General features: G+C 45.7%; 1 protein-coding gene across 11 annotated transcripts in view; it reads left to right on the top strand.

Annotated features, from left to right (window-relative positions):
- Positions 1-11,992, top strand: part of LOC135898392 (thrombospondin type-1 domain-containing protein 7A-like) — an 818,428-nt gene extending 806,436 nt beyond the window's left edge. For all 11 annotated transcript variants that reach the window (XM_065427299.2, XM_065427298.2, XM_065427295.2 and 8 more), the window contains one exon: positions 9,749-11,992. In XM_065427299.2, coding sequence (XP_065283371.1) covers positions 9,749-9,923 — 175 coding nt within the window. In that variant the 3' untranslated portion in view covers positions 9,924-11,992. The remainder of the gene's footprint in view (positions 1-9,748) is intronic.
- Positions 11,993-19,028: the final 7,036 nt, after the last annotated feature.

The following is a 19,028-nucleotide window of genomic DNA, read 5'->3' as shown; positions in this document are numbered from 1 at the left end:
CTTCGGTGTTCAGCGCCCTCTTTTATTGTGATAGTAACTATATCGACCTTGCAGGCGCATTTCTGCCGTCGCCGTAATGTACCGCATGAAGTCCAAGGGCGATAACATAGCCGCCGCGCGCTGCATGCTCTATGTGGGAGCTAAAGCGTGCGATGATGCGCCGACGACGGTGGCTCAGTCTTGCACGCTTGAATTATAATTGTTTTGAACACATATACACAATTAACAGGAAAGGGAAAGCGAGGCTGGCAACTGCCATCGGAAGGGGCACAACACCTGCCTACTCTCCTGAAGGGAGGTGGCAGCAACACATAAATGAAAGATAGGAATGAGGGGAGGAAAGAGGAAAGGAAGAGCAACAGGACGAGTCTAAAGACTAAAGTAGAACACAGTACAGATCACACACAGTAGGGCCGGTCACTGAAGGTCACGCTACTGCAGGATGTTGAATGTTCACGCTACAAACGTGAACCTAAGTTAGTTAACTCGAGAAAGGTAAGTAGGGCGCGATGGGCCTGATCACATTTAGACGCACAACCACTGGGGTATAAACATTCCTCGAGTGTCGCACACCGCAGGCCAAGGGGTTGATAGTTTCTCACTAGCGACATGCGCTGCACACTGAAAGCGGGACACTCAAATATAAGGTGCTGAAGTGTCTCGCAGCAGTCACAAGACGTACACAATGGACTTGTCACACGTCCTTGTCTGTATAAACGTTCGTGCAAGTTGACGCAACCAACCCTCAGCTTGAGTAGTTGTGCTCTAGCACGAAGAGGCAAGCCTCGACCGCGAACACGGGGCGGGAACGTTCCATTTGCGACGCGCTGGTTTGGGCGCATGAAGGGAAGAAAGCGGGGAGGAAGCGTGCCGTCTTCCGTCGCGCGCAAGGCATAGGGAGAGAGGAGAGAAAGGGAGGGGCATTCTACTCTGGCGGCTGTTGCCTGTGGCGTGGTTACGCGGGCTCTATCTTGAAAGCGATCTGCGATGGAAAAAGAGTTCGCGAGAGGTGATAGCTTCGTGTGCGCTGTATTTTCGCCGCTTAGTTGGCGTTGAAGCTGAGAGGCGGCACGACGGTCAGTTCGCTCGCTGCTGCTGCACCGCTTTCTCACTACGGCGTTTTGACAGCGAGTACGTGTGCGTGGTCATCGAGTGAGATGTGTTCATGTTTGCATGTGCGCGTGTGACGCCATGCTTGTTAATTTAGTTCCCAAGTGAATGTTTATTAGTTTATACGGCCGATAACGCTATGCTATCCTTACTTAGTGTAGCTGTCCACCAATTTGCTATCGTAATAATGCTGCGCCTTTCGGGCGAAACTGTGATTTTTTTTTAAGTTAGATCCTTCTACCTGGTCGATCATTGCCCGTTTGGGTGGATAATTTCGTTCCGCAAAAATAGCAGACCATATTTCTGTACGACGGCTACCTCGCGTTACAGTTAAACATATCTGCTTCCATTACCTAGAAGGTAGCCTTTTGCAGCGCGAGTCCCTAATACTTCATTTTTCTTTGTCGAATAGCAGTTTCCTTTAATAACTGATGAACGTTAGCAGTCGTTTGAATTGAAGCGAACTCGCACCCACTATTCCCACTGGGAGGAAAGAGGCCCTTCTAACAATCTTCTAACAGGCTGCGATATGGGATACTAATCAGTTATTGATAGGACCGCTAATCAGGGTGAGTACACCTTCTACGTAGCCACCATTCGATCTTTCTCCTCGGCGATATGATCAGATATTTATTACTATCCTATTTTTCAATTTTCTCTTTAGTCATCTTCTTGTTTGCTTACAACATAGTCCGAAAGTCGCCCCGATCCAGTCCTATAAAAAGATAATGGGCCGCATTTATCTGAATATTTTGTGCATAATTGCACACTGGTGTTAGCGTGATGCACAAGTAGAAACGCAGAATTCAGACGACGAGCAAATAAAGAAAAAGGTGCATCAAGATAGCAGGAAATAGTTAGCCAACCCCAACAAACACACATATACATACCCTAACCCCGCTTCCCCCTGCACGCACACATTGTTTTGTTTTTCCTGCTCTCTTAAGGTAGAAGACATATTAAAGCTACACTGCCAAGGCGTGTATTATTTCATTAATGATCAAATTTGTCAGTATCGCATTTTTTTTTTTTGCAAACGTTGCAATAACGAAGTATTAACATGGCGTCACATTCCAGTGCTCGAGATTAATTTTCAGACACGAGCGAGCGTTGTAAGTGACTGACATAAGATCACATATGCATTTTTTTTTGTACGCCTCCCCCTGCCTTCTAACATGCACAACGACTTTAGAATCACTAGTCTATATTGCAGACTATAGCGGGCGGAAGAAGCAGTTTTTAGTAGTACGCGTGCTGTCCTTTCTCGTCAGCAAACTCACCGCTCATGTTGAGGCACATGTATGCAGCTTCTCACCGCACTGGCCATGCGCCGATGTGACGTGAGCACGCGTGCGCTCCTCGCAACGCGCAAGGCCATGTACAGAGTTGGCTGGACGTAGCGAGCAAAATGTCGTGCCATTTTTGTGGCCAGTACCGGACGGAAGCAGCAGCATACTTTAGTTGCACGTCCAAACTTCGGCAGCGCCTCTTGGCCAGTACTCGATCCCTTGCTGATTCAAGCTTCGTGGAAAAACACAAAAGGGGCCATCAAATTGAGTATACCACCATCAATGTACCTTCCACAGTACAAGTCGGTAAAAACGCACGCGGCAGGCGGCAGAAAGCCCGCCGCGAAAACAGGCGAGCGGCAACTTTTTTTTTTGTGTGTGTGTGCCTCGAAGCGAGTGGGCCTCGGAGCTATTTTAGGGGCCTGCCGCTCGCTTACTGACTACTGGGGACACCAATCAGAAGCTGCGGATTCGTTCACGTGGGCAAGTGCCAGGAGGAACTACCGCCTTCTCTCGGCATCGCTGATCCCAGCCGCACTGATTGAAACTGAGAGCGAGTCATTCGCGTAAGTGCCGTGGAGACAAGGGCGTCCACAAGTGTGGCCATGCCAATGCTGGCGCTTTTTGCCGCTTGCAGCCATTACCGCACGCGTTTGGACGTACCTTTATAGCAACAGTCGCGCAGAATGGCGTCTGTATCCGCAAGCATTGAGAACGATACCAATACTGTGAGCTCTCAGCGCAGTTATGGAGCTATCGCTCTTTTTTTTTTTTCAATTGAAGAGAATGAGCTGACGCACTTCGATGCTTAAAGCGATATCTTCTGGGTTTCATGGCATCGGTACGCTGCCACTGGCTGACATTTTCAGTTCGTTTTGCTGTACATGTCGCCTTTACATCCTGCCCTCTCTAACATGTCGGACTGGATGTGTTTAGCGCTAACAGTTAGCGTTTCATGAAATCATAGAGAGCTGACGTCACTGCCTCAATGTCAGTCGCTGCGGTGATTTCGGTTTCAAATTATTTGCCCCAATATATCGCTCTCGCCTTCGTCGTCGTCTTTTTCCAAAGCCGGCTCCACTGCCACTCATCATGCTAGCGTTCCCGTATACTGCCCCTTCCTCTGAGAAGGCGCTGACTGCCCTGGCCCGCTGTCAGTCGGTGCAGTGATTTAGATCTCAAATTCTTTGCCTCAATATATCGCGAAATGAAAACACGAATTTGTATAACGAATGAATGTGTGTGCGTACCTTTGGTCGCGATGACCACCGATCATGACAATAAGGGCGTTCGTACCTTTGTTCAAAATTCTGTGTCGCCTCTTAGCCGCGTGCTACACAGCTTCGCTGGTCATCTACCTTCACAGAGTGGAATGGCTCGTTATTTCTTGCGCTGCGTCGCAATTTACTTTCTGAGCCTTTTCGTTTATTCAGAAACTGTGCGCGTGCATGCGATATTCGTAATCCTTCACCTCCTTTGCAACACTTCTGCCTTTCCTGCCGCGAGGTAAAACATGTTGATTGCCTTATACCTGTCTGTCTTGCCTACCCGCCTTCGCATTCGTAGGGGAAAAATAATTCACTCAGTTTATAATATATATATATATATATATATATATATATATATATAATATATATATATATATATATATATATATATATATATATATATATATATATATATATATATATATATAGTATAGTTTCTTTAGCTGGAGCGTGTTAGGTTTTTTTTTTTTCATTAAGGTGAATGAGACACTACTCTAAGTTTGCCCTGTAACTTGTATACACTTGCGCAGAACACGTTTGTTAACACGCAATAACAAGAACAGGCTGATATTGGGAAGCGGTTATAACGCTAATAATATTGCGCAAAAACGGTAAATATCTCCAGAGTAATTTGGCGAAACGTCGGTAATTTGCATTCAATTGCTGCCAATAGATGCCCTGAAAGAAGGAGCAACACGTGGATGCGCTGTCACATATATACCGGGTTATACGGAGCGCCTTCTGTCAAATAAAACAAAACATGCGTGTAAACATCACATAGTTGTTATTGTACAAAATTTCTAAATTTCAATTCTATCGCAGCAAGCCACCAACCAACAAATTTTCTTGTTCCGTATTTGTGATTTTTTTAATGAGTGAGAACCTTAGCTCTGAATTCCGGAAAAATAAGTCAGTAGTCCCTTTCTAGCAAATGTGCTGCTATATACTGACGTCACAGGAATAAAAAATGAGCTTTCACTAACAACTGGTCTTTTCTTTCTTCCTCTCTCTCTCTCTTTCCTCTTTCCCTGCACGCTATCATGTGACCTCAGCATTCCAGAGCGTGATTAGAGAAGATATGGAGGAGATGTAAGTGGCCGATCAATGCGTCTGCGAGCGTTAACTCTTATCGTTCAAAGAATACGGTTAATTTCATATATTCAATTGGCTATTGCGTGCACTTTTGATAGTGGTTCTGCTATCTCAATTGCGTCATGCGTATATACTATGAACGTTCCCAAACAAATAAAAGAAGAAAAATAACCCATCACCCTCGTATGACTTCTAGAATATGCGCTATATGACGGTACACATTAGAACACAAGCGTTACTAGAATCAAATCAACCGGCAATACCTCACAGCACTCTGAGTTAATTGCTAGTACCAGGCGTACGTAACTTAAGAAGATAAACGAGTGAGCCCTAACTATTCCTCCGCTACATATAGACCGTCCCCAATTCTATGTGCTTCCAAAAGCACAACGGAAAGAAACGTCGTTACTCGATAAAGCTCTTAGTATTGGGATAAATGAATGCCTTCACATGCACGGGGCAGTGACAGCGAAAGAAAAGAGGAGTTTTAGTGAAGCAGGTAAAAGAAGCGTTGCAGTTTATTGAGATAGCAATTATATGGACACTTCAGGCGCATATTTGCCGTCGCCATGAGGTTCCGAATGAAGTCCAAGGGCGGTAAAACCGTCGCCGCGCACCGTATGCTGAATGTGCGAGTGAAAGCTTGAGAGGGTGAGCCGGCGAACGCGGCTCACCCCCGTATGCAGAAATGCAACTTAAGTCGAAGCCCATGCTTGACTTGATTTAGATGACGCCTGGCGTTAACGTGCCCAAAGACGCTCACTGCGTTTCCTTCGGCGCGTTCCCGATAGGCGTCACTCAGATCAAGTCAAGCATGGGCTTCAACTTAAGTTGCAGTTCTGCATACGGGGGTCAATCTCGTGTGCGCGAGCGAGGAGCGGTGGCCGGAAGCGCGCACTCCTGTCGCGCACAAGGCTGGGGGTGGGGAAGGGGAGGCAGGCGAGAGAGGAAGGGCGTTCTTTTCCGGCGTATGCTAGGGTGCCGTGATGTCCTTCTCGCCCACCGCACCGTACAGAGTGGAGATAACCGCGGCGTCAACTACGGCATTGGGCACGCGATTGGCGGACGCCGTAGTAGACGCGTTTGGCGGACGCCGTAGGGACCCGTTGCCTAATGTTACTGTATATGGCTCCCTGTGGGGGCTAAAGTCCCTGCATCTACGCGCCACCGCCGGCCAGGTTAAGTACCGCCAACCTAACCTCCTCCTCCACGCTCCTCTCCTTCTCACCCCCTTCCGGCGTCAAGCGGAACTTGCGTAGCTTCAGCTTCCTGTTCCGAGTGGAAGTGACGCTATGTTTTTTAGCGTTGTTTACTTTCGCGTCGATAGAGAGCTGCGGTTGAAACTGTTAATGCGATTCCATCCAAGAACCACCACCTATCGTAATCGGCGAACTGGTCATGATCGCTGCTTCGCGTCAATCTGCGACGGCTTGTGCCACGAGAGACAACGTACAGCGTAATGTAGTGCCTAGGTGCTTGGAGACCGCTCCCGTTTTTCGTGCATTTGGAAAACAGCGACTGCTAAGTACTACTTCAGCGGAATACAACACCTTGTCCCCTTTGAATTCTTCTTGTTTTGAAGCATAAATCCCCTCCAGCCAGCACGTATGGCTGGAGGGGAATTTAGCGAAGGAGTTCGCGACGCCAATTTGTACGGCAGACGCATATAGTTTATGCTGTTGATTCTGAGTTTGAACTTGTCTCGTACGGCAGATCGAAGGTAACGAACGTCTCAAGTGCGTGCACTACGTGAGGAACTGCAATGACGTGAAGCTATGAAATACAAGTTCAAATTTGCGTTGAGGGCATTCAGTGACATGGTGAGAACAAGTGTGCTCTTCTGGTGCGATATGAGCGGAGGTGTGCAGTGAATTGGTGCGTGTGCGCGTGTTGTAACGCGTGTTGTAACGCGTGCAAAGGTGTACGGCGAATTGTGTGGATGACGCGAGCAGATGCGCACTGCGAAATGTGTTAGTGTGTTAGTGACAGGTGAGTCATTCCAGGTCGTTATCGCCGAGAGGCGCCGGGGCGGGTGATTTCCAACATTCCGGACACATGCAGCAGCCGATGATGCAGCCCCAGCCCATGGCTCTGCGCACTTTGTCACCGAAAGAGGACGACAGGCAAAGCGTGCGGGCGCAGCGTACGCAAACAAGCGCGTAGATGCACACGAATGACGCTTGGTGGAATGGCTAGTGCGAGCAGCTCAGATTTGCACAGGTTGCTTAGCACGGGCGTCTCACCATCGTCTGCAATCGGAGCGGTAATTCTCGCAGCGCAACTCCAGGAAGCGGAAACGCCGGAAGCGAAAATGCCGGAAGCGGAAATGCCGGAACCGGATTTGGTGTGAGGGGAAAAGACGGCGCACAACAAAGGTTGTCGCTACTTAAGAAAGCGGCGGTGGCGCGTAGATGCAGGGGCTTTAGTGGGAGCCATACACAGTAACTCTCAGTTGCTCAGTGGCTATGGTGTTAGGCTGCTGAGCACGAGGTCGCGGGATCGAATCCCGGCCACGGCGCCCGCATTTCGATGGGGGCGAAATGCGAAAACACCCGTGTACTTAGATTTAGGTGCACGTTGAAGAACTCCAGGTGGTCGAAATTTCCGGAGTCCCCCACTACGGCGTGCCTCATAATCAGAAAGTGGTTCTGGCACGTAAAACCCCATAATTTAATTTTCGTGTGTCTCGAAAGCGATCTGCAACGTGGCCAAAGTGCGCGTCCGCGCGGGCCCCATCTTCGAAGCGATCTGCGATGTTTGCAGAGTGCACATAGTGCCGGTCGCTTCGTATGCGCTCTGCTTTAGACGTTTCGCTCGCGTTGAAGCGGGAGATGCACGAAGGTCAACTCGATCGCTGCTACTGCCGCAATTCCTCACACCAGTATTTTAAAACCGAGTTTTTGCGCTCATCGGGCGAGATCTGTTCATGTTTACCTGTGCACGCGTGACGCCGTGCTTGCCAATTTAGTTAACATACGTTGGCGGGCTAGTTCGTTCGAATCTATGATAGAATGTGTAAGTGCGACTGAGCAAGGATGTAGAAAGAACCAGACACACAAGAACAGTGCTGTCTCTGTGTGTCTGTTCATTCGTAAGTTCTCGTTCATTCACGGTTACATATTCTATCACTGTTAATTTAGTTAGTAAGCATTCGCTTACTAACAAGTTTATACGGCCACTAAAACTACTATCCTTACTTCGCACAGCTATCCACCAATTTGCTATCGCAATCTGTGCTTCGCCTTTCGGGCGAAACTACTAGTTTTCATTTGTCAGCATTTCATCTCCTGAAAGCATAAATGTTATTAATCACAATGTATACTCTGTTTGAGCAACCTTAGCGATGGAACATTCGTCATGTGCCAGCGTCTGGACTTTCTTTTTCTTGAGTCGTTGCCTTATGTGATCTACGTAACAGTATTCCCTCGCCAAGTAATAGAATATTACTCGATTGAGTGCATACATTTAGTTGCGGCCTAGTTTAATCAACTTTCCAATAAAGTTCAGATCATCAAGGCCAATGCGAAATGCAACGTCGACGGTGCCCCACGGCTTATTTGCGAGAAGCGTGAGAGCTACAAAAACAAAAAAAGAAACTCAATATTGAGTAAAGGATCATGTGCTTGCCTCCAGAAGAGACAAATTAGTGGAGAATTTATAGCTGGGGCATATAGGGGTTGGAGGAGTTCATTGCTTTTTTGTCACAAAAGAAAAGGAGTATGATACCTTTCCTTTCTTTTTTTCCCTTTCTTGTATAGCCTTGCGTATGATAAGTATATTACGTAAGTGCTCAGCGCATGCTCTACATTATGCACAAGTGTGAGCGCGCATTATGCTGCGCGCTCACATCATCTGTCTTGTGAGCGCAACTGTTTCGAAAGTTCTTGGAAAAGGTCTGCGACGCGTAAAACGCAGTGATGCCTTCAGCTCCCCTGCTTACAGTTCAGGAGTGATTACGTGAAGTGCTCAGACAAAAAAAAATGTAAAAGGCAAGAAGGCCATTTATCGCTGTTCGCTAAGCGATTCGGTAAGCTAGAGGTGACTGCCCAGCCCGGGCGTAAAAACTGCGAGCGGATTTTTCGCTCTCCGTTCAGAGCTTCGTACGCACGAAGAATCTTTTTGTACGTTCTTAATCCTCTCTAGTTGCGCCATCTGGTCATACTTATTTCATCTACGGCCAATTTGTTCTACCTTGCTCACAAACATGAGAGTCTTAAATAAAGCACGCTCTCACACGCTGACACATGTGCGCACTCTTGTGATGTATGCCAAGTACGGGAAGGAAGAGAAGGTAAAAAAACTGCGCTCACATTCTTAATATTACAAATTATACTTGCCTTTTCTTCCAAACAAGTTCAACACGGCCAGAACGTAAAGCTTTCGAGCAGTAAACGAATTTTCATCTGTTCACGCCACACTTTAAGCCATAGACTAACAGGAAATTGCGCGAATCTTGGCCACTTAAGCAAGCAATTACGTTTCGGTCTACTGAAGATTCAGTGGAAGGCGTTATCATTACGTGCTTTGGATTTTGCTCCTCATATATATGGATTCGGATCATATCGGCTCGGATTATATATGAAGTTGGGCTTTTACTATTCATTGTTGTAGGAAAAGCCAAGCGTAAACGCATATTATGTAACCGCGTAAGCCTAATTGGGAAAAGCTCGCACTTGTTACCGTCATATTATTATTTTGTTTAGCCACGGCAACGTGCACAGTATTACCGTCATGAAAAAACGCGACACTATATTCAAACGTTCGCTTCGGACTATGCACTCTTCATGTCTAGATTGCTTAACCCACCCATTACTGTCAAGCATGGTGTATGCGTCGTCTGTAAGAGACGCTTTTCCATCGCGGGCACTATTAGCCACGGGCGTCCTTTTTCATTCTTTGGCTGGCTAGCGTGTTATTATTACTAGGCAACACAAATGCTGAAGCGTCCTTCATGTGGTACAATATTCTCTTTTTTTTGCTCCCTCGCAGCCATTCCTCTATGCGCCAGCGGCTGAAGATGAGCTATTCGTTCAGCTCGCGACACCGGTCCAACTCTTCGGCCGCCAGCACCGGCATGGTGGCCAGGAGCAATGCCTGTTGCGCCTACGAACCGGCGCCCACATCTTCGTCCTGCACGGCGGTGTCCACCACTCAGCTGTACTGACAAAGCGCCAAGGGCAGCGCACCCCGCTGCTCAGCGCGTGTCGCCAGCCGCACCGCCGAGGCTGCAGTGAAGGCCCTGGGAAACACGTAGCCGATCTCAGAGGCGCGGTGTATCCTCATAGGGGTACCATGTCCGGCAGGCCCTATGTGGCTGAATACGTCGCTGATACGGGAAGACTGCCAGAAAAAGCACGGTTCATGTTCTTTCGCCACGCTACGCGGTTGTAAGCGTTCCAGAGGGCGCAAGCATGTGGTGACCCAAATTGGCAGCCCAGCCCTTGCGCGACTGTCTCAGACCCGCGACGTTTTCTACAAGCTTCTAACACGCCTCTGTCGACATCGCTTCGCGCACGACTGTCAACTTCACCACGTGGTGACAAGTGCTACGCTCGTCAGAACTATCCGCTGTGCACGCCTTCTTACGGACAATTCAGGACGAATGCTGCACTCCGAAAAGGTGTCAACGTTACCCTAAAGACCAGAACTGGCGAATGAGCAAAGGGTGTGAAAGTGCTGCTCCCGCGATTCGCGCAGTTCGTGGTGACTTCAATGCATCGACGCACAATTACGGCCCCTGCGAGAGACAGTGGGACGTTTGTGGTAGTAGCGAGCCCGATGACTAGCAGAACCATACCACCTCCAAGAATAAACGTTTCTTTGGATGGTGGTTACAATTGGTGCGATTTATACAAGCAGAAACCCCAGTACGTGTGCTGTATTAAGTGAGCTTTGGCCCGGATTCGTACTCTTGTGATTGCCCTGTGACTGCGCGGTGTCTCACGTGTAATCATGTCGCGCTAGCGAGAAGGGGCACAAAGGTTGTTAAATGCTTGTACCCTTTTTTCTGATGCATCGCACGAAAGGCTGGCAACACGCTGTTGAGCCATTGCATTTCTTTGTGCGTGCTTAATAAGGTTAAGAGACTTCAACTTCATGTTGCCTCGTCTTTTCCCCAAGAGCACCTGAGAACTTCAACACAATCTGGGCTACTAGCACAGCATAGCAGATTACGGTAGGAGAAATCACTTCGAAAAACTAATTGATAACGAGATTGCATCTGAAAATTATAAAATATGGCAAATAACCACTCTGTCTCACAGACTTTGTCGATGTTTAGCAAGAATAAGGTCACAGTGCATTCGCTAAAGTTATTTTGTAATGGTCAATACCTTACATTGTCGAACAGTTGAGCAAGCAGGATGAATTTTTGGAAGCGTACTCACTCAAAGGTGAAGTCAGATTTAATCACGTGAACAATTTTGGTCAGTGTTAAGTCAGGTCAATTGCCCTTATACTGCACTTTAACATGTTTTCATATCTTCATATTCTTATTCCTATATAGCACAAGCACAGGCTTCTGCATGCATACCACGTGCCACGGGCCCCCGATTAGTTCATTCGATACAGTGCAGGTGTAAACCATGGGCAGATTTCACAACAGGACAGTGGGTACTGCAGGAGAGACTCAACGTCTATGTTTGATACTCCTGAAGACTGCGTATTCATGTTATAGTTACCTTTCTTTGTATTTGTGTGGTATGCACAGCGATTATTCAAAGAGACACTTGGTAAGAAAACAAAATTGAGCTATTTTAGGCATTATCAAACTGTCAGTAGGATTTTTTTCAAACCTTGCAGACAGACAGCTCTTCACACTAAAAATCTGCTCAAAAAATGTATGCCGCGAACCTCCTACGTCAATTGCCAAAGACAGACAACGGCGGATCTCTAAACTGTCGTTTTTCTACACTGAAAGCTCTTTCATCTATTTTTGGCCTCTAGCCTCATCATCCGCACAGGTGTTGAAGAAGAGTGTATCGTGCCATGGACACCTTAGCGTGTCTGTTTAGTTAATCATCTAGATAGAACCTCGCTAACCAACCATTGTTGTTGTCACATACGTGTACATTCCACAGAGACAATTTTCGCGTCGCTGCATGAATGCTGCATGCGTTCAGCGCGTCTATCAATTTGCGGACACTGCTGTCGAAGCCGACTTTATCTCTCTCGTTGTGATAAAGATGATTTTTTTTCAATAAAATGTACCTTACCTGACTTATCTCTGGCAAAGTGGATTCTTTGTTCTCTTCGTATCGGATATCATGCTTCTGAAAAGCACCTTCGCAGTGATTTGAACAGCCATCTGCTCCAGAAGTTATATTAATTTTATTCTTGCTCTGTATGTGCTTAATAGAGCAAATTTCTGTTCTTCAGACACCCAATATACGCCTGCGTTATTCAGAAGCCGGCTTCAAGGACAGCTGCTCCTTAAAGCTAAGATTAAGTTTAACCAAAGTTGCTGCTTTTGTATATTCTGATTACGTTATCTAAAACGGAAGTTCTAAAACAAGTAACATCGCACAATCAGCCTTTTGACATTGGCTGACCAAAATGGCACGTACGCGCCAATCTCGAAGCTGTTTGATTAAGAAACATCCGGTGCTTCTGCTTTGTTTCGTGCCGGAGGTATGTAGCACCCGTTACTTCGAACTGCGCATCAACCGCAAAGTTATCTGCAGCGTGCACGTTTGTCAAACTTCCAAGCACTTCCCGTATTTCTGCGTGTTAATGCAGCTAGAACAACTCTTCTTGAAGTGGCAAATGTGAAACCAAATGTGTGGAGAGTGCGTGTGCCAATCGGAGAGGTAAGTGCACTCAACGTGGAAGCGCTCTAGCGTATGAAACGCTTTGTATGTATATGCACAAAACATGTATTCCCAAATGATTTACTACGGCATAACTGCTCGTAAGCAGACGCGCTAACCAGCGAGAATAGCTATAAAGAATGAAATTATTGTGAATACTATCCAGTCAGATGCAGTCGAAAAGCATACTGCTATTTTTTAGAGTCTGCTAGCCAGAACTAATGCGTGTTTAATTTGCTCGAAGCACTCTCTACTTCTATAGGAAAACAAAGGGCACAATTCATAGCAACCATGCGGCTTTCCTCAGGCCCGTGTGTCAGAGCATACAGAAGGTCACAGCCCAGCCAGAGTTTATTACCAGTATAACGACGAAGTTATTTGCTGCAGCGCAGGGAAATGTTACTTTAGCACAGCCTCTGGGCTGTCGCGGGCCACGCTAGTGCGCAGTGATAGCTACGTAGATACGAAGACAATTCAAGCGTCGTATCCGCATCCCTCTATCGTTATCAATTCGCCCTTAGTTCACAAGTGCTTTCGTATAGCAAACCGCCACATTCATTTCAAGGATGCAGATCCTCAAGAAACAAGCTTTCTCAGCATTCCTTCCCCCCCCCTTTTTTTTTTCAATCGGCAGAATGCTGGATTTGGCAAACTACGTTACGATACCACTTATTCAGAATATTAGTTCAGAATTTCAAGACAATGAATACGGTTATGACCAGCGAAATAATAACACATTTTCTTGCTGAAGATTTCGAACACTGAATGGAATCTTAAGAGAGCATGCTACAGTCATCTGGTCTAAAGGATTGCCGCGAGAGTACATCCATTAGTTCACATTGCGAGTCCCTCCTAAAGGGGCCCTGAAACACTTTTGGAATACAGCAAGAAAACGTTGCCGATATGTCGTAGAGGCTGCTGCGAACATGCGAGTAAAATATTACTGCACTGCATGTAGCAGCAAATTTCCAATTTTGTGTCAAAAATAGCAAAAAAAAAATGGCCTGCTCTCGCTTCTGCAATGCCGTCATGCAGCTTCATCGAAAGCAACTGGCCCACCAACGATTTTGTAATAGCAAGAGCATTCTCAGAAATACATATTTGCAACTTTTCAGGTACGTAAATGAAAAATAGGTATGTTTGCGATCTAAAGAAAAAGACATAATAATCATTGCATCTTTGCACTGCTCGTGACCTCCGACATGACAGCGGCGACCTCCGCAGCGTAGTCTACTGCGGCCGCACAGAGCCTACATGCCAGCACAGAGCTTACACATAAGCTCCCTATTTCGTCCCCGCGACACTCAAATTTTCAACGGGGCTTTGATCTTTCCGCTTATCCGTTTGTAACTTCAGCTCACTAGCGGTGAAGAGGTGGAAAGCCGGCATCGGTGCGATAACTCCCCTTCTATTTAAAGGAGGCGCAAAATTTTTGCAAGAATGAGATTCGTGAGACAACGCTTTTTAATAGTGAGGCCATTCTACGATAAGTTGGAAAAGTGTTTCGCGGCCCCTTTAATTTTTATTCACGCACACGATGTTCCGAGATACGAAGCTGTGTGAGCACTCAGAGAAGGAAAAACAAATTCAGACAAGACCCAAGAAAATCAGTTCAGCGGGAATCCGCATGGCGGAGGAAGTTTCACGAAAGAGAAAAAATTGCATCCATCCGATGACACCACTGAGGCACGGAGGTCAAGACACTGGTCTAGAACGCGCGAACCGCGTGCTGCTGCTGAGGGTGATGATGTTTATTAGAATCCACCAGCCTGCTTTATTTAATTAGGCTTTACAACACCTATCGCTATCTGACGTTTTGCCCATCTGATCTCGATCTTGACTTTCTGGTTTGTACTGCGCTAGAGATATCTAGTGATGATACCTTGTGCGAAGCTGGTTGGACACGAGCATGCGCGGCTACATTTGTATGAGATACCGTGTCTTTTCCTCGTGCGAGAAAAGGAATTAATACTTTCGAGGACTCTACAAGGAGAGGTCGTTTGCCAGCTTACTACGCACACGCCAAGACACAGAATGGAGAAGAAGTAAAAGAAGTTGCCAACCAAGTACAGGGTCATTAATTAATTTATTATTATTATTATTATTATTATTATTATTATTATTATTATTATTATTATTATTATTATTATTATTATTATTATTATATACCCGATTTTCATATCATTATTTCCTTTTTCCTCCAAACACAAAACGTTCAAATTGCTAACTCCCTTGCTATCATTATTATTTTTATGCACCTAATTGAACTACCCGATTCTTGGCCAATCCCCCACTGTGGGTATGTGCCACGGCCACTCAGGACAACAACAACAACAATCGAAAGCGTAAATCGACAACCCGGAGTCAAAAGAAAGAAAGTGAGAGAAACAAAGACAGTGAATTCGATGCAAAAAATAGAAACGAGAAATGTCATGGATATCTACAAGAATTAGAACAAAGAGATTGGAGGTGAAAATCTATACGATAACACAAAGAAAGGGCAGTGCCTTGCTATTTGAGGCTCGAGATGCTTGCCTAAGGGAAAAAAAACATACAGAATGAGATATTTTCAACTACATGAGGCATGTGTATGCCACAACGAAAATCCGGCTACCACTCAGCATATCCTGACGGAATTCGGAGGGATTTACCCAGTGAGACCCATAGGTAACGTGCACCTTGCAGAAGCGCTTAGGTTTAAGGTGGACGGAAGCACCAACCGGTCAGCAGTCAAGATGAGCAAGAGACGTATAGAGTATTGGTAGAAAAAAATGCAGGTAAGATACTGGTACGACCGGTATCGTTACAAGCATATGTAGGCAGCGGATCGAGGTAGAGAAGTTTATATGTATATATCATATTTTCCTTGTCCCCTCACAGCCCCCTCCACCAATCATGTAGTGGAACTGCCCCATAGGAACGGATTCTTAGACCATGACTCAGCTCATATTCAACAGAGAAAAAAAGAGTTACAAATAGTTGACAAGTTTATAGGGCCACCCTGGGATTCTTCAGGCTTTCAATGTGCCGCTAAACCATTTATCTAAACGCCTGCCCTGCAGAAGCACTGCGCTTAATGTGTTAGATACTGAGGAATATCCGCTCGAAAGAGCCCGTTTTTATGAGCATACTTTATCATAAGACCATTAGGGGTACGGATGGCTAAAAAAAAGGAAAAAGGAAAATAGACGCTAGGCTGAAGCCGGTGGCATAAATGGTTTTGATTTGTGGGCGGTGTCGTGACACACTTTTCTGCGACGAATGGATTGTCGATGTTAATACACTGGTTCCGGAACTACATAGAACGTCCTGCTTCGGGGGGCTGTTCGTCATTTCGCGTTGTGGGCAGAAAAATACAAATTCACTTTGACGAGTCTATGCAACGTGCCGTACGCTGATGATTTCCGAGTTCAATGTCCTTTTCATCCATTCAGTTACTGCCAAACGCCCGATACAAACTTCCAACATGCAGCTCGTGCTGCAGTGACATAATACTGCGCATTAATGCTGTGTTTTGAATAGCCAGGGTGTGCGGATATTGAAGGGTTTGAACGCGGCCTCTAAAGTTGTAAGAAATGGTCTATAAAGACACATAGCAAGGCAATCAATGACAACGCTTGGAAACAAGCGAATTGAACTGCAGAAGTAAGACGCGTATTAAGAAAACAAACAAAGTAATAATAACATTCGACTAGACTGAAGAGGGGAAAGGCGCTGCTGCTTCTTTCATCCGTTTCAGATTATCATCTAGATCTTGTCTCAAGGCACGAGCCATGACCGCCATATTTATCCACGCTCGAAGAGCACACGTGCGTGATGTGCATACATAAGTGAGAGGGAAGATTGCGATTGCAGTGCCGGATGCATCTAGTTTTTTTTTTCCGACGCTCAATGTAGCCGCGCTGCCTGAGTGCGCAGCTTAGCGTTGCTAGGAACACGAACTGAAATTTCTTGTATTTATTTATTTATTTATTTATTTATTTATTTATTTATTTGCGAAAGCAGCCATGGTAGCACTTGGTGTGCAAATAATAATGGATGTCTGACATTTCTCTCGGATTCAGAAGATTCGCAGAAAAAAAAAGAAAGGATCTTCTGAAATGGCTTTTCCTGCACGGATATACAAAGCAAGGAGCCGCCTCTTCATATTACTTGACAATAAAAACAACTTCCGAGTTTTTCGGCCATCGTCATTGGAGAGATTGAGATTTGCATTCGTCTGCGTTCGTAGCGCCGGTGATTGACTCAGTAACGGCTGTATACGTCGACTGCGATTATGGCTTTGATCATAGATTCCTGACGACTGACCCGGTTTAGAACTTTTCGTGTATCTTTATTCTCCTTCTCGTCTCCTAGTTCACCCAAAGTTATGCTTTGCATACGTTTCCCTCACCTCTATCTTTTCGTTGGTAGGCTTTGTTTCTGTTCGCTTACAAGAACAAGTGGCAATAAAAATCTTGTCACATTTATTTAAAATAATCATCTTTCCGATGTTTTCAATCCACATAAATATCGATTTACGTGGATTTACATCACGAACTATTCACTTCGTCCATACATCAAAGAGAAACTCACATACTCGCCTCACAAGGAAGACAGCACAAGCCTCACAGGAATTCAGCCGATTTTTTACCTTCAGCGCCGAATAATGATATCTCCAATTTGTCGAATACTACTAATAAGTGAAGCTTCGGCTTCTTTCAGGCTGCAGCCATGCAGTCCCAAAAGGCACATTTCACTAAAAAAAATTGAACAGAGCCGCCTGTGTCAGTTCGCTAAACAGCTTCGTCATATCTGTTCCTCAAGCAACAACCACCAGTAAATTGCCCAAGTGAGTTGAACGTGTAGCACGGAAAAGGGAATAAATATTGGTACATTCCTTGCCGTATCCTGCAAACAGCTGTAAGCCTCAATTAGCTTTACTTCAAGTTACCGCCACTTAAAATCAACCGCTGAATAACGGCCTAATTTTGAGAAGCAGTTAAAGAAGCATGTCGTGCTGGTAGAATCTGAACTGCAGTGTTGCTTTTGCTGTTAATAAACAAGAACAACTTCAACGTGATGAGTCCTCGTGTTACTGCCGAGTGCTACTGTGAAAAAAATTTGAAATTCTTTTTTTATGCCATGAACAAGTCGTCGTAAGCAAACATAATTTCGCGGGTTAAAATCAAGTTAAATGTTATAGAAGTCATTTATCGCCAGCTTTTCTCAGATGTTTGTTACATCACGGTAGGTATGATATCCTAGCTGGAATATAATGTGCTGTGTTTTTTCGTTTATGTTCTTATTATTCACGTGAGCTACCGCTGTGAAGTGTAAATTCCCACATGAAAAACCCGCAGTCGGCTGGTCCGACCTCCTTCAGCTGGCACTGTAGCGCTACCTTTGATAAACATATTGTCGTATAAAAAATGAGCTCTTTGAATAAATTTACGCAAGCGAAGACGGTACAAAAATCTATTTGAGACGACCGTCTAAGTATGCAAGCATAGGCAACGAGAGCGAACAACCGGAAACACTTCGCGCCCGGACACTGCCCGAGCTGCAGCAGACGACAGGTCAGATGATGATGATGATGATGATGATGATGATGATGATGGCAACTTTATTGTACCACCGGATAAGGAGGCCTCCTACTCCCCGTCCCCGGCACGCAGGACTTGGGGACGGGGGGCCGGGACCTCCGTGATAAGAAGCAAGCAAAGTGGTCTTGACTCTTCGCGGCTTCTTCCGGCAGGCGGATGGCGTGTTGCAATCGGGAATTAGATTATCAAAAGCCAGGCAGGCGTATGAGAGTACAACAGGCCAGAGTCTGTGCCGTGACGTCACGCGAGCGGCGCTCGTAGCGCGCCTGTAGGTCGTTCTTGGGGCTAATAGACCTACATCACAAAAATACCCCATATACTGTTGCATCCCCTCCATTTCTTAAAATGCCACAGTGGTAAAGGAAGGATATTTTTCTACCGGAAAGTGGAAGTTCGGTGGTATGTATATTTCTGGTAGAGAGAAGCGAAAGAGAAAAATGGCAAGGAGGTTTGCCAGGTGGCACCTAGTTTGCTACACAACGCTGAAATAGAAGAAGCGGGAAGGACAAGAAAAAGGAGGGAGGTGAGAATCGAATGAGAAGCACAACAGCGTTCACTATACGCATTGAAAGGAGGCGAGGCCCAGCCGCATATAAAAAGTGAAGCAGGGTTCTGGCGACTTGTCGTGTGGTGGAAGAAAAAAAAAAATATATATATATATATATATATATATATATATATATATATATATATATATATATATATATATATATATATAAATTCACTCCTAATAAATATACGCACACGCAGGCAAACTTCATCTTCCGAAAACCTCCGCAACAGCCCCTGATCCTGCAAAGAAAACTGCGCTGACCTTCGGCAGGCTGACACAGTTTCAGTGTTGGCAATAAAAAGGACGTAAACCGCCGATTCCCA

The sequence above is a fragment of the Dermacentor albipictus genome, chromosome 4 (genome assembly GCF_038994185.2).
Source record: "Dermacentor albipictus isolate Rhodes 1998 colony chromosome 4, USDA_Dalb.pri_finalv2, whole genome shotgun sequence".
In the NCBI taxonomy this organism is placed as follows: domain Eukaryota; kingdom Metazoa; phylum Arthropoda; class Arachnida; order Ixodida; family Ixodidae; genus Dermacentor; species Dermacentor albipictus.
Note: the sequence above shows the minus strand (reverse complement) of the source record. Positions and strands in the feature narration are given on the sequence as shown.